Source organism: Helicoverpa armigera, chromosome 13, assembly GCF_030705265.1.
Source record: "Helicoverpa armigera isolate CAAS_96S chromosome 13, ASM3070526v1, whole genome shotgun sequence".
NCBI classification, from domain to species: domain Eukaryota; kingdom Metazoa; phylum Arthropoda; class Insecta; order Lepidoptera; family Noctuidae; genus Helicoverpa; species Helicoverpa armigera.
In genome coordinates, this window is record NC_087132.1 from 8,520,537 (window position 1) to 8,535,681 (window position 15,145).

Sequence of the window (15,145 nt, forward strand, 5' to 3'; positions counted from 1 at the left end):
ATATCGCTCGCCCTAACCTTTTTAATGGTCTTGGCTCACCCTAGGGGAAAACAAAGCGGAAAAAAAACTTTGCAAAAAGTAGTGTATTCTGGTGATATTTATTATTATATTAAAAGTAGGGGATTTCGGACCTGTTTGAAAAAATGTAGCTCCAAGTTTGATTCGAAATACATTGCGGTTTTTTTCCCACCTTCTAACAAAATCTCAGAACAAAAGCAGCAGTGTAAGTTGAAATGGAGCTGGAATGTCTTCGAATTTTCTGTGGATGTGCCGTTCCTGGGGTCGTTCGGTAAGAATTTCGCCGTCGGCGAGCGCCAGGCGATTACTGCACCGACCACAGAATTTATGGTCAAACTTCTGTGTGAAAGCGACGGCGCGAGTTTTTATTATGATCAGCCCAGTGGACCGTGAAAGCAAGTTGCCGCGGGGAGACGTAATTTCCATACCTCATGTCTGTTTCTGTCGCCCTAGTACTTTCTTAATAAAAGTTGCGGTTCTGTTTTATTATTACTAAATTAAACAAGTTCATCGGATGGGCGCTAAGGTTTGTTATAATATTTAATGTTTTGAGGGAAATGGTAATGCCTATCCTACTTGTATTTCTGAACCTGTCTGACTTTTCTTTTTATAAGGTAAGTATGTACTCTAAGGTTCAAGGGTCAATATTCAAAGGCCTGTCTGTCATACGGGAAAAATATTGAAAATTGAGAAAAAAACGAGTTTTTTAAAACAGTCCAATCAACACAAACGTTTGTTCAATCAGAACAAACTAAACAAAACTCGGAATAAAAATTAGCCAAACACCAAAAAAGAAGAAAGAATAAACAGTCAACTCCCAAACTCCCCAGTTATGAAAACTTTAGTAAGTAAGACGTGAAAAATGGGAATATGAAAAGAAATAATTTTCCGCGCGACTCGTCTGTGCAAATGAGCTGAATGAACGAACTGCTCACGCGAATGATTGAACGCAGTTCAGAGTGCCTAGTGCGAGTTTTGCAAGTTAACTTTCTCGATGCGTAAATTGTCATACAACTTAATTACGTAGTATACATTTTTGACATGTTTATGTCATAAAGGCTGTCATCGGCATTTGGTCGTATTATAAACGCGCTCACTTGCGAAATAGTAAACGTCATTATCCGGAAAAATGAATGAACGTGCTATATTTTAATCATGTCATGTAGCATACGACTCTTTACTTCAGCCAAGTTATAATTACGTATCGAGCGCGTAAGCTTACAAAACTCGGAATCAGCACTCTGATGAAACAATATTTAAGTTCACGTCGTTAACTACAGTTGAAAATTCGGGAAGAGAATGACTTTTTGTGACGCCTGCGGTGTGGTCTTGTCGCGAGTTAAAATTGTTTATTTATTTCACCACCAAACACACGACAACTATTTTACAGGTGTCACTATAGTAATATCATAGTTACTTATTTCTAATACCAACTACCTAAATCTTAACATAAAATTTACAAAACTTATACTTATATTTGTGACCCGCGGATGCCCCTCAAACTGAAGGGCAAAATTTACAAATCCGTCATTAGACCTGTCGTCCTGTATGGATCGGAGTGTTGGGCATTGAAAAAGAGGGACGAGAAGAGAGTGCATGTAACAGAAATGAGAATGCTGAGATGGATGTGTGGTGTTACAAGAATGGATAAAGTGAGGAATGATTACATTAGAGGAAGTCTGAAAGTAGCGCCAGTTACAGAAAAGATGAGAAGTAGAAGATTGTCGTGGTATGGACATGTAATGAGGAGGGATGATACGCATGCAACAAAGTGTGTGCTAAGTATGAATGTAGATGGATGGAGAGGAAGAGGAAGACCTAAGAAAAGATGGATGGATTGCCTGAAAGATGATATGAATAGGAAGGGAGTGAGTGTCAGTATGACGAGTGACAGGGGAAAATGGAAGAAAATGACATATTGCGCCGACCCCAAGTAATATTTGGGAACAGGGCAGGAGAAAGAAGAAGAAGAAGATACTAAACAATAGAAACTAAACTAATACTTACAATAAAATTATAAAATGTCAAGTCTACCCAAAAGATGACACACAATATGCGGTTTTAGTAAGTTCATATAAAATAATACGTCCATTTGGTTTGACGATTCGGTTTTAAGGTACCTATGCTATAATGGTAATTAGTTGACACCGCTAAAGAAGCACTTCAGACTGTTTACATACTCAACTGTATTCAGAATTATTGTTTACACTCTACTCGACATTGACATCATCTTAAAATTCGCAATTTGATACAACTTTACCACTGAACAATTTTTTTTATAATAACATAATTCATTCAACTCTGCCACAAGTCTAGCCATCAATGCCATCTTTTGTTGAATTTGTAACTATTTTTCAGACCTTTGTTCACAAACAAACTCCTAATAAAAATAATGTTGAGCATAGCGACATCTAGTATGGCTGCTGGGAAAATTAGCCGTCGTTTTGCTTACAGCGCCATCTACATTTTGATTCTGAGAAACACGAACATTGTCCTTCGATACTCCTAAGCGGTTATGTAGCCCTGGTAAAATTAGATCCAACGTTCCGAATATCAACGAAAATGTTCAACGTTTGTCTAACAGCGCCATCTTGATTTTAGATTCGAGAAACACGATCATTGTCCTTCAACACTCCCGAGCGGTTATGTGGCCCTGGTAAAATTAGAGCCAACGTTCCGAATATCAACGACACGGGCGGATCAACTGTATCTTGGGTTCGTTCAGAAATTAAAATGAACCATAGATTATAAAACTTGTTATATTGGTTAGTTTGTGTTCTGAGTTTGGATAGAATTTTGAAATCGCACGGATTGGTGGCAGTATTCGATGAAAAAAAAACAATTTGTTAATCTGTTTTTTTGTGTGTTGATTTTAAATTATTAGAAACTTAGCGACATCTACATTTACTTGGAGCATACTTACATGCGTTGAATAACTAACTATTCTGGTAAAATTATTTACTTGCTGTTAATCTCAATATGTAAGTAGGTAGGTAGATTTTAGTTTTGGTAATCTGATTAGGTAGGTAGTCTAACCAAGGGGTATTGGGTTGCCCGGGTAACTGGGTTGAGGAGGTCAGATAGGCAGTCGCTTCTTGTAAAGCACTAGTACTCAGCTGAATCCGGTTAGACTGGAAGCCGACCCCAACATAGTTTGGGAAAAGGCTCATAGGATGATGAATCTGATTAGGTAGGTAACTGGCGCTTAACAAAGTCGCGTACCATTTGTAGATGTACTCGAGTTTCTGCATTATGAATCTTCGGGTAGTTTGTTAAGTTTTTCAGACAGAGTTACGATAAATTGTTTAAATTATAAAATTGATGCATGTTATCGATGCTTAATGATACGACAACCGGGAGCCACTGCCTGGCGCAGTGTACAAAATAGCCATTGTAATCATAGCATATTTATATAGCTTGTTGTCTTTGGGTATGAAGGGGTAAGCTTGATTCGACAAAAATAGGGTAAAATAACGACAAAAATTAAATAATACTCACGGTTTAATATGTAATATATAACTTTATATTTTATAACAAATATAGAATTGCACACTGTATCAGAATGCATTGTAAGGTATTACAGAAATAATATTTACAAAGAGATATTATTAAAGCTACAATTAATTTAAATATTACTTAATTATATTTTCAACATGTGGCCTATATACATTATTATAGGAAAATATTCTAAAATTATATATAATAAACCAGTCAATAAACAAAGGCAGTTGTATCAAGTTACACTTCTTATACAAAGCTGAACTTGAATTCATTTTAGCTAAAATCCTGTACAAGTAACGAAACTAGCTTATTATAATTTATTCTAAGTATCTGGATATTAGCCAAAAAGATATCAATATTCCAGCGTAAAAATAGTTCATTTTGTTTTATCAAATAATTTAACGATTTCAACATTGGACGGAGAGTAAGAAAGAGTCTTTAATTTTGGGACTATCCTAATTTATTCACAATGATTTTAAGGCACTCAATCGACGGACACGAATATAAAAGTGATTTAGTAAGAAGTGGAGCTACTATCTGGTCGAAGTTGTTTGGTTTGAACATCGTCGTATGCGATTGTGAACACACTTTTCTTTTCAGTGATGGGTAACCTCTTCGTGTTATTCTGTTGAACCAACGTATTCATAGCTATACCAGAATCATTATCATCTATCTTAGACGTGACACTTCTATGAGCTATGTCGGGAATATTATCGCCTCCTATGTTTATTTTAGAAACATGTACTTCTGGATTCTTTCGATCTTCTTCGTAGCTTGTTGATATTGATATACTGTGGGTTAAGGCACTTTCTGCTATATCCTGTTTAGGTTCTTTAACATCATCTTGATTTACATAGATGGGCTGTTGTTCTGGTGCTTGTTTCCGCGGCATTGGTTGTTGGCCTAAATATTTAGGTATGTGCGTAGGCTGTATGTAACATAGAGGATTTTGGTTTTCGTATTGGTGTTCATATCTATGTTCAGAATGTTGCAGTAAAGGATGAACATCTGGTAAGGGGCCTTCTGGAACTGGAGTAACCTTTTCTTCTTTCAGTATCCGTGGATGAATAAACTCACTTTCTTTTGATTTGAAGTTTTTTTTTACCTCTGAATCGCCTTGAGTGTCTTTATTCATAATCTTACCGTACCGGCCATCTTTATCATCATCGTTTTTCGTTTTCGATGATCTTTTTGGTTTACTCGGTACTACTTTTTCAGCGGGTGTAGATTTTGCTGCTGCTGACTTTTTCCCATACCATTGCATATAGCGTGGTAAGCTTTTTTGTGTCGGTTTAACACTTTCTGACGATTTCGTTGATTCACTCGCTTCATTTACTCTTTTACTAGGTTCTGGATTACTTGGACTATCTAATTTAGTTGACTGCGCCTCTACGTCTGATGATTTTGACTTTGCTGATGAATGTTCTGCTGCAATTTCCCGTGCTTCTGTGGAAGAACCTTGTCTTGAAAATACTAAATTGCGATGGTCTTTTGAAGCTGAACTGCTTCTGCTTTTATTGTCGTTACTTTCATTTTCGATAGCTAATGGGCTTTTGAGTTGTGTATCATCGGTTGTAACAGAAAATTGTTTCTGAAGCCTTAATCTTCTGTCGCTGATGTCGGATTCCACTTTATCGTCGATAGAATCCGAAATCTCCATTAATACGTCTCTTCTTAATCTTGATTTTCTGTCACTGTCAGATATTTTTATTTGAGTAGACGATACGGTTTCATTTTTTGATGTAGTTACTGTGCTTCTTGTCATATCGCCGTAATTTTTTATGTGTTCTTCCCTTTCGTTGGTTTTGCTTATTTTTATGTGCTTTTCACTTTCCAAGGAAGGAGACACTTCACTTTCTTCGAGGATTGGTGTCTTTATTTTTCTACTTAAATCGTATACTCTCATACTTCGTCGGGGATCTTTGTGTTTTAATTTCTTTTTAGGCTTTCTCTTTTTTACCCACGCTACTTTTTTTGTTTCATCCTCTACAACCATTTGTGATTCATCTTCACTGTACGAATCATTGTCACTTCTCGCTTTTCTTCTTGTTGGCTTCATGAGCTGTGGCTCAGTTTGTGTACCAATGTGACATTCGGTTTGAGTTGCCATCACAGAATGGCCAGGTAGACTCTGAGTTTCAAGTTTACTTTCAACTTGAGAAGCAGTTTCTTGGTTTTGTAACATTCTTTCTCGTTCTATGAGTATTTGATGTAAAAGCTCATTTTGTTTTCTGAGTGATGATTCTAGTAGCTCTTGGTGGATCGTCGATTTGTTTTGCATTTCTAATAGCGCTGACTGTAAGTAATCTGTTTTTAAAGGTACTGTACCTGGTACTTCAGGGTGAAGGTTAGTGTACTCATGAAATTGATTTTGCCCTTCACTACCTACTTGTGATCTTTGTCCGTAGCTTTTAGCATCTTTACCATTCGAAATGTTATCTAAATCAGTTACTTTGCTCATTCTCTCTCTAATATTTTTAGCTTCTTCACCTTGTTCTCTTATAAATCGTTCCATTAATAGATTTTTCCCACTATCTACTACAACGTATTGTGTATGCGGTATAAGTGTGACAGGTCTTTGTTGTTGAGCAGGAAGATTTACATAGCGCTCTTCTTCATTCTTACCTCTAGTCACTAATCTTAAAATTTCTGTATTTCCTTCTTTTATAAAATATTGATCCCTGCCGTGAATAGATGGGGCGCGCACTTTTTCAGAATATTCGTGTTTAGTTTTGCTATCAGTCTTGTCATGTAAATTTTTGTCTTCATCAGACTTGAGGAAGACCCCGACTTCGGAGCCCCTATCTATTTCATGTCTACGTATCGAATCGTTGTCTTGTTCCCTACGTTGGTAATGTAGTGTTGCGATTCTATCGTAACCGTTTTCTAAGTCTTCGATATACTCTTTATGTTTGTTCGCAAATGCTTCTTGTAGTTGCATTTCTTTTGTGTAAATAATGTTGGGTCCATCCCTGCAACAAGGAAAATATATTTAACCTTAGGTATATTGAATATAATAACTCATATAAAGTATTTAAAAAAACTTCAAATTACCTGCGAAATGATTGCCGATTATCGTTATATCTGTAATCATTGTCAGCTGCTGTATGTACGAACTCTTGATGAATATCTCCCGGCGTTGAAGCTGGTTTAGATGGCTCTTTATTGGATCTGTGGTTTCTCTTATTGAACTTCCACTGCGTTGGTTTCGTCCTCAAGTCTGCCTGTTCAGCACTCCATGCCTCGCGCCTCCTCCACTCATTAGCTTGTATTGACTTATTTTCTATATTTTGCGTCGACTTGTTTTCCCTCCCAAGTCCCTTGTCGCGCACCACTAAATGCACGTCGTCCTCTGTGGAGTTGACACGTATCACTCTTTTCCTAGAATTTATTAATGGATATCTATGTACCTATCTGTTCTGTTATCAACACTTAATTAGTATAAGAATTATGTGGTGCATGTTATCTTGTGGAATACATTCAAACACATTCCCAGTTAGGTATCATGCAATGTTTGTGTTTTGTCGCTTTTAGGATATTATATCTCAAAAAGCTGTCTTTCACATTAAGATCCTAGATTAAGCATCATTTTTTAGGTGAGATTGAGGAACTTAAAAGAAAATAAATGGTGCTTTGTAAATGAAAACAAATATTTACCTACAAAAGTGTTAAGCTGTTGTGGGGACTTGCATTAGTTGGTGCATTTCAGTCTGTTAATAAGAAAAAAAAAGGAAATATTAGTAGAAAAAAATATTAAAACATTAGTAGGGTGCCTGATAAGGATAGATGTGTTAAAATATAGCAATTGTGTGAATAGTAAAGCCAATAACAAAACATAAGAATTGAAATTTACCTAGGAGGCATATAAAGTGGACATCCTTCGCATATGCAGCAGCATATAAGGAGTAACAGTACTAGGGCTACTAATATCGCCAGCAGTATTAGTAGCCAGAATAATAGTCGACTTTCTGCTCTGTAGAGACCCTGAAAAATGCAAAACAATACATTATGAAGGTTCCATAAAAATAAGGAGAATCCTAATCCCGAAATGAAGAAAGTGTTGATATACTTACAGAATCACTACCGTCGGCTGTAGACGCATGATCAGATTTTCCTGAATTTGATCCTGATCCTGTCCCAGTATTGATGACGCCACCCGAGTTAGTGCCTGTCGTGTAGATTGTCACATTCTTTGCCAGTTGCTCTTGGAGCTTGGCTACATTTATGGCTGTGTTTCCAGACATCCGCACCACAGCGATAACTTCACTCCTGAAAAAGGCAATTTATTTATGTTTTACGGAACTTTAATTGAAATACTTTCTTAGGTTTAGCTAAAAGTTAAATCAATACTCACTTTTCTTGACTAGATTCCTGACCGTTTAAATCTGTTGCAGTATTATCACTGCCTCTGTATGGCTTAATATCAATAATAGTTACTTTTCCTCCAGAGAGTGTACTAAGAACTTCTTCTAGTTTCTTCTTATCAGGGTTAGCTCCAGGAACTATGAAAGACATTGTCCTAGTCTTACTCTCTGGAGGATATACTTTCGCTATTGTTGTAGAGGATAATCTAGGAACTCCTAGATCGTAAGCTCTTATTGTTAGCACAAATACTTCGCTTTCCTCTTGATCATTGGATTGACGTCTTCGTCTGTGAACGTTTTGTTTCTTTGTTCTTTTTAGCGCTTCTAGAAGATACAGTTCACCTGAAAAAATAACATTTGTATTAAGTTCATGGATTGTCAAGTTTTCTAGTACCTACGCAAATGTGTGATGGTAAGAAATGACTTGGATAATTACCTGTATCTTCATTTATAGCGAATTTTCCATCTCCATTTCCCTGTATTATTTCATATCTGACTATATTATTTGGTGGTTCGGAATCTCTGTCAACTGCCTGCACGAATGCTGCCGATGTGAAATTATTCAGACTCGGCGACAGCACAAACTCGTAAAGCGATCTTTCAAACTCTGGTGGATTATCATTTACATCTAGTAACTTAATAATTAATGGCACTGTTACTCTTAAACCTACTCCATCATTATCTCTAGCCTCTACTAAGAAATGCAGATCTGGCATCGCTTCACGGTCGAAGCCGTGATTATTTGTGGCGACTGTTATGACACCCGATATAGGGTCCAAGTTGAGGGACGTGTTGAGGTATCCTAATATGGCAGTGAACTGTACTTTGCCGAATGCACCAGTGTCTACGTCGTCTGCTGCGACTTGTACGACCTTGGTGCCGGCGGTTACGTTTTCTGGCAGTTCCACGTCATATGATTGCGCCAGGAAGATTGGCGGGTTATCGTTGACGTCGTTTAGATAGACTGTCACATTCGCTGTCACTGACAGATTCGTTGCTGGGCCAAGCTCTTGAGCTAAAATCTGAAATGCACAATATGATTGTTAGAACATATCGAGAGCTTATTAAGAATTTAAATGCTAATAATACTTGTATAATGCATGTACCTGAAACACAACAGACTTTCTAGCTTCAAAATCGAGCATGGTATTGTCCCGCACTTTGATGATGAACTGGGCGTGTCTCTCAGCGACAGTGGGCGAGATCTCGAAAGTTCCATTGTTGCCGACCAACGAGAGAGAGAACACGCCATTCTTGCCAGCGTCGTTGTCGTTCACTTGCGGTATGTAGGGATCGCTGAACATCAGCGCTGTGCCTTGAGGAGCGTTCTCGTCTAAGTAAGTAATGTAGCTGGAAAAGTATACTGGATACTTTAGTCTTGAATTTATAACACAGTGTAGGTAAGTAATTTACACGAGGTTTAAATATAAAAAAAATGTAATCAAAAGGCTTCACTAGTCACTTTCGTGCTCTAATGCCCATTTTCACCAACAATCTCTTAATCTAAGTGCCACTTAGAATAAGGGCTCTCCCAATTTTGACATAAATGACTATGGATAAGGGATACCTAAACTTTGGTGAAAACGAAATTCTTATTAAGTGTTCCGTAAATGCTCTTAGGGGATCCCTTAATTTAAGTATTTGTTGGTGAAAATGGGCCAAGCATAAAATATGGATCATCAGCAGACAGACTTTTCATACTTCATAGAAGTACCTATTAGATAGAATTTTGAATACTTACAACTGATTCTCAAAGTACGGCGGTGAGTTCTCTCGTTCGGGCAGTATGAACGCAAGCTGTACAGTCGAGGACATCGCTTCGGGCTCCTCTCGCGACAGTCGAACCTCCTCAGCAACTACCGTTAGGAGGATAGGAGCGCCAGCATGGGAGATCGCTGCTATCTCCTCGATAGGACGCTCTAGGGTTACCTCACCTGAAATAATGGTCAAAGAAATCGTTCATTGCTCAGAAATATAATCATACAAGTAAAAAAGAAACCTAAAGTAAATGCTTAATTAATAGTAGGACCATATACCCCTAATTAAAGTTCTCGTTTGTTTTTGAGAACAACTTTTTGCTATTAAAATGTTTCTACCATGTGTTAACGGGAGATGATATAACGCCATCTACACGACAAACCTGTAATCCCGTCTTAGCGAGAAAGTGGAGGCTGATCCCGCCCTTTTTTCCCTACGTCCCTACTCACTGAACGAAATACTTATTTATAATTCTGTATTTCGCTCACAGATGGCGCATCGTGCCGTTCTCATAATAGACGTAATGAAGATTTGAATAATTCCTATTTAAGTTAGTAATATGAATTAACAGCACTATTGTTCAGTTGCATTAAGTAGTAAGTACTTCGCTATTTTTTGTTTATAAAAATAGCAACTGGCTCTCTCTGTATTCCTTTAAAGTCTTCCTCTTCCGAATTTAATTTGCTGTTCTAAAAGCAAAGTTACGACAAAAATGTAAATCAATATAAACAAAAGAGGAGGCCATGAAAACATACTCCCTGGTATGTGAAAGAAAAACAATAAACCCCTGAACATTTTATACGTCAGTTACCCAAACGTTCAAGCGTCCCCTTATAATGAAATTCTTTAGCAAGTTCCATTATTTATTAAACGAGTTTCAAACAGCCGAACAACTACAAACATTTACCATCTTTGTCGAAAAAAAAACATGTATGAAATTAATTAATATGGACATAATAATTTGGACGTGCAAGAACATGCTTCTATTCATAACAGCCTGGTACTTTGGGACGGTTTAATTATGCCAAGTAGGTGTTTGAGAAAAAAGTCGTGAATGCCGATTAGCATACAAAAGTGGTGCATCCACTCTTGATATGAACCTCCCGAGATCGTCATCTGTCGGCGGTGACAAGGCAAATGAGGGGCTCATTAATTATTTACTAGCTAGACATGAATGGGACGAATAAATTATTGCTAAGGTATAAATTAGTTCGGGTCTGTTTTGATCTTTCCTCTTCAGAAGGAAGTGGTTTGTAACTTCGTCAAGTTCGAAAGCAAGTCGTAAAAAGACACTTTTTGAATCGTACCTAATATCGTTTCGTTTTGTTGCAGGCGGTAGCGCAATGGTTCAAGTTTTTATTTTGAAGAAAAGTGTTTTTATTTTGCGTTAGTCGGTATTGATTAAGGTTTATTTTTATACATCACTTTTAAAGTATTATATAAGTTAATAAAATAAGAACTAAATCTGAGACATATTAATGTATTATAATATAGGAAATAATTGCTCCAAAACGTTTCTGTAAACGATCGTGGGTTAAAAATACAAAAACAATAATTAAATGTAAAGTGTTTAAGGTTAAATGCGCATTAACTTCACATCGTCGCATTTATATGGAAAAGCTCACTTATTTTACACCAACGCGGTATTAACGCTGGACCGATGGCTTAACTAATGAACAGAATTGATCGCCTCTTTTATTCATTTCTATCTCCTACTTAATAGCAAAGCTTAACCTTTAAGCTCGAACATTATTCATTCATTGTACTGGGATTAATTTAATTACTAGGAGACTTCTGCAGGTAATTCCTTACTGGCAATTATTGTAGTTAAAAATGAAAACATTAAGAATGTAATCGTCTAGCGGAATCCTGTGGATAGTAATCGTTACTAGAAAATTAAATACGACGTTGAGAAATATGTAGTAATTACTATCAAGTAGAAAAGCTTTCAACTGTATTTTTAATGATTAAATGATTCCCCAGATACCTATTTAATTCAAAAAACAGTGAACACAACAAGGTCTAATAACAGCGAGCACGAATATTGAAATGAGGCCAAAAATATACCACCTTCTTTTTATACCGGAATCACAATAAACTTTATAGGCGGGTGTTCACAATACAACCATTCGTATGTACCAAGCACCCGACTCGTAATACGTCCTCACACTAACTTCGGAATAGCTCCAACCAAATTGAATCTTGATACCCATTCACACGTTCATAAGGTGTGGTCTGATTAATGCGACAAATTCACAAGTGCGACAGGTCTTCCGATACCTCGATAAGTTTTAACGGTTCTTAAGGGGCAAGTTTGCGGAGGCGAGCATTTATCGAGCTGATAATGTCAGAGCAAGTCGGGATTGTATTGTCAGCTACTACGTAGGTACGGGGACGCTATTCAAAGGAAGTGCCTTTATTATGAAGTAAGGTAGGGCAGCTTTACAAACAATGGATGGCGAGGCGAGAGCGCGACCGGTAAGGTCTAATGAGCCATTATGTGCTTGTTCAGCAGAATGCAAGGTTGCATTAAAAGCCCTGTTAGCGTTTTCGAAGTCCGTCGTGTTTGTAGTTTTGTTAGCAAACAAATACGCATTGTTAAGTGTTGTCAGAGCTACCACCGCCACGCACTCAACATCAACTTATGGCATTGTTAAGGGAATTTAGATGTAAAGTTCAACTTTAGATTCTTGTACGTTGAAAGTTGGAGCAAAGTTTGTTCTAGAATAGTTACTGTGACTGCTTGCGACAATGCGGTGGCATAATGTTTATGCTAAGTAGCTTTCAGGCATCTAAACGCGTTGAATGTATATCAAATAAAGGTATAGGGGGCATAAATATTTCCAGACATAACAAACCAATATTACCAAACATAAAACAAATAGCAAACACTGCATTTAATTTAAAATCAAACTAATAACGAACCCTTTTGTCTACACGTTAATTGTTACACTTAACAAACAAACTTTGGCCATTAAATTTGATGCCATAAAATGGAAGTTTGGTGGAAAATGACTGCAAACTAAATCTGATAGTGTTATAAAAGTAAAGTGGGACACGCAAGGTTGCGGGCAGTGGTACTTGTGTATATATATATAGCAACTGGGCCATAAGGGGTGGTGTCGACCAGCGATAAGGAAGTAGGATATCCCACGGAAGCCGGACGCTCGACGGACGTACCGATCTTATCAAAGTGAAAAAAAACCTATGAAAAACTTCTCTGACCTAGTAGTGTCTGCATAAACATACTTCTAGAATACTGAGAAACTAAGCTAGCAACATTATCAAAATGTTTAGCTGAAGTGGGTTACATTACAGGCTGCTAGACTTCTTTTACGACCTCCGGCAAACGGTTAAGTTAGTGCTAAAGTTGAGCTGATAAATTCTCAGTTTATAGTCCAGTTTTAGAACATAAAAATACCAGGCCACGCTTAACAGATAGCATTTGTTCCTTTAACAGTGCGCGAAATGTCTTGAATTGATGTGTAAAGTTGGAAATCGAACATAATAATGATTTGATTTCCCATAGGATAATACATATATATGTAGAAACAAAATTAGTGCCGAGTGTATCTTGTAGCAATTCTACAAGTTAATCATGAATTATGAAGAAATATATACAACCAAAGCCGCTCGCAAAACATGCTAGCCATTAAAATGCCGCTGACCCATAGCACTTAAATGTTCTTTGTATAAAATTAACGTAAGGGTAAATGCAGCATTTTAGAGTCCCGCAAAGTGAATTCAACCCTCATTCTGGTTTTAATCTAACATTGAGTAATTAATCCAAAAATAAAGTATTTACGTACAATTACTGGTTAAACTGGGATATCTTTGAGGTCCATTGTTAAAAGGTTTTCGGATAAAACGCCGGAAACCTTCAAGATTTTATTAATTAATTAAAAAAGCTTTTAGTGCGCTGTTTATGAGAATCGGATACAAAATGAGTTTATGTAAATGAGTGTTCGTGTTTTAATAGTGTATATTTTAAAATATGATCATATTTACTTTATAGGCTTTTAAAGTGCCCATTGTGTCGTACTCTAATTATGAAATATAGGAGAGATTTTAAAGTTACGTAAAGAAAGACACGTAAGTTATCTCATTCAGATAAGAATGGTTTACCGAGTACAGTATCAAGGAAATGGAAAAAACTGTGTGTTGTAGTGATAGAGGAGAACATATACTTATACTTTTTAATTTGATTTTAAATTCTATGCAAATGTATTATTTCTAAAGATATATGACCATCCAATACTAAAAGTAAGAAACTCACCCGATGTTTCATTGATGTTGAAGAACGGTGTAAAAGGATTCCCTTCTGACACCAGTCCGTATCTGATCTGCCTCGGCGCCCCCTTATCTCCATCTTCTGCTCTCACCCTCACCACCATGTCTCCCGGAGCCACCTGCCTCGGCAGATGGGTGATGGGCGGAGCAGCAGTGAACACTGGAGGCATGTCCTGAACATCTTGGACGACCACCACGACTTCTAAACCGGCTATGTTGCGTGTATCCTTGCCTATTTCTATGAAGGGATCCTGGAAGCAGATGAAATAAATAAGAACCTCTTTGGAAACTACATGACACAAAAGACGACATAGTGACATATGGGTACATTTCTTTAAGACATAAAGAAAGAATAAGATGAGTCGTTACTAGCTAAGCGAGTCTGGTAGAAATTGCCGTTAATTGCGGCAGATTGCCATAAAGAAAAAAAAGTATTTTCAAAGGTATTGTTTAATTGTACATAAAACTAGACGGACTAAGCCCAGATCCTGCAATGCAACGGTCGAATAGCATTCAACTGTTTTATACTACATCTATAAAACACTTTTACACTACTAAGAAATACCTATTCCACATCCTAAAGCAGAATTCATTTTACGACTACAAAGAAATCATCATCCAATCGCGTATGAAGTTCTCAATATTGGCAGTATACAAGCCTAAGTGCAGCTTATCAACTGTTTATCATCCTATTATAAATCCTCTAATCCTCTCGAGGAACACCCACGGGGTCCATAGGTTCTATTCTTAGACCACGACCACACTGCAAAGAGGACTGTGTGTTTGTATTATTTTATAGGCCGACTCTTAATCGATAGAATGTGCGCACTCCCACGCAGCCTTATGTTCGAAAAGGGTTAATAAAATCGTCAATGCGTTTAAGGAGGTTTTATTTGAAAAGGGTCCTAACGGCTTCTGAAGGTTAAGTGCCTTTCTACTTCTGCCTATCTTAATTTTTGATCTATTCCTGTATTTTGATGTTTTCGAAGAAACGAATATTGAAATTCCAGATTAATTTATTTCTTGAGATTTTGGCATTTACGAATTCTGGTTAATTTTTAGCTTTGATTATTATATTTCATGTTATTTTTGGTAATTTAAGAAAACTTCAGTTACTTCAGACAAAAATTGCGGTTAAGAGAAATTATATTATTTTCTAAATAGATTTTTAGTGGCAAAAATTAAGATGTTAATTAGTCGCTATTATTAAGCAA

At 36.9% G+C, this 15,145-nt stretch overlaps 1 protein-coding gene across 5 annotated transcripts in view; it reads right to left on the reverse strand.

The window, feature by feature from the left end:
* Positions 1–3,517: 3,517 nt before the first annotated feature.
* The window catches only part of Cad86c (Cadherin 86C), a 103,354-nt gene continuing 91,726 nt past the window's right edge, over positions 3,518–15,145 (reverse strand). The window contains exons 7-15 of one of the 5 annotated variants that reach the window (XM_049840382.2): positions 13,918–14,182; positions 9,625–9,817; positions 8,990–9,233; positions 8,320–8,905; positions 7,874–8,225; positions 7,593–7,788; positions 7,373–7,503; positions 6,574–6,900; positions 3,518–6,491 (exon numbers count right to left, since the gene is read on the reverse strand). In XM_049840382.2, the coding sequence (XP_049696339.2) occupies positions 4,034–6,491; positions 6,574–6,900; positions 7,373–7,503; positions 7,593–7,788; positions 7,874–8,225; positions 8,320–8,905; positions 8,990–9,233; positions 9,625–9,817; positions 13,918–14,182 (4,752 nt within the window). In that variant the 3' untranslated portion in view covers positions 3,518–4,033. Of the gene's footprint in view, positions 6,492–6,573; positions 6,901–7,176; positions 7,230–7,372; positions 7,504–7,592; positions 7,789–7,873; positions 8,226–8,319; positions 8,906–8,989; positions 9,234–9,624; positions 9,818–13,917; positions 14,183–15,145 lie in introns of those variants that run through there. The other 4 variants (XM_049840385.2, XM_049840386.2, XM_049840384.2 and 1 more) reach the window with 4 other exon arrangements.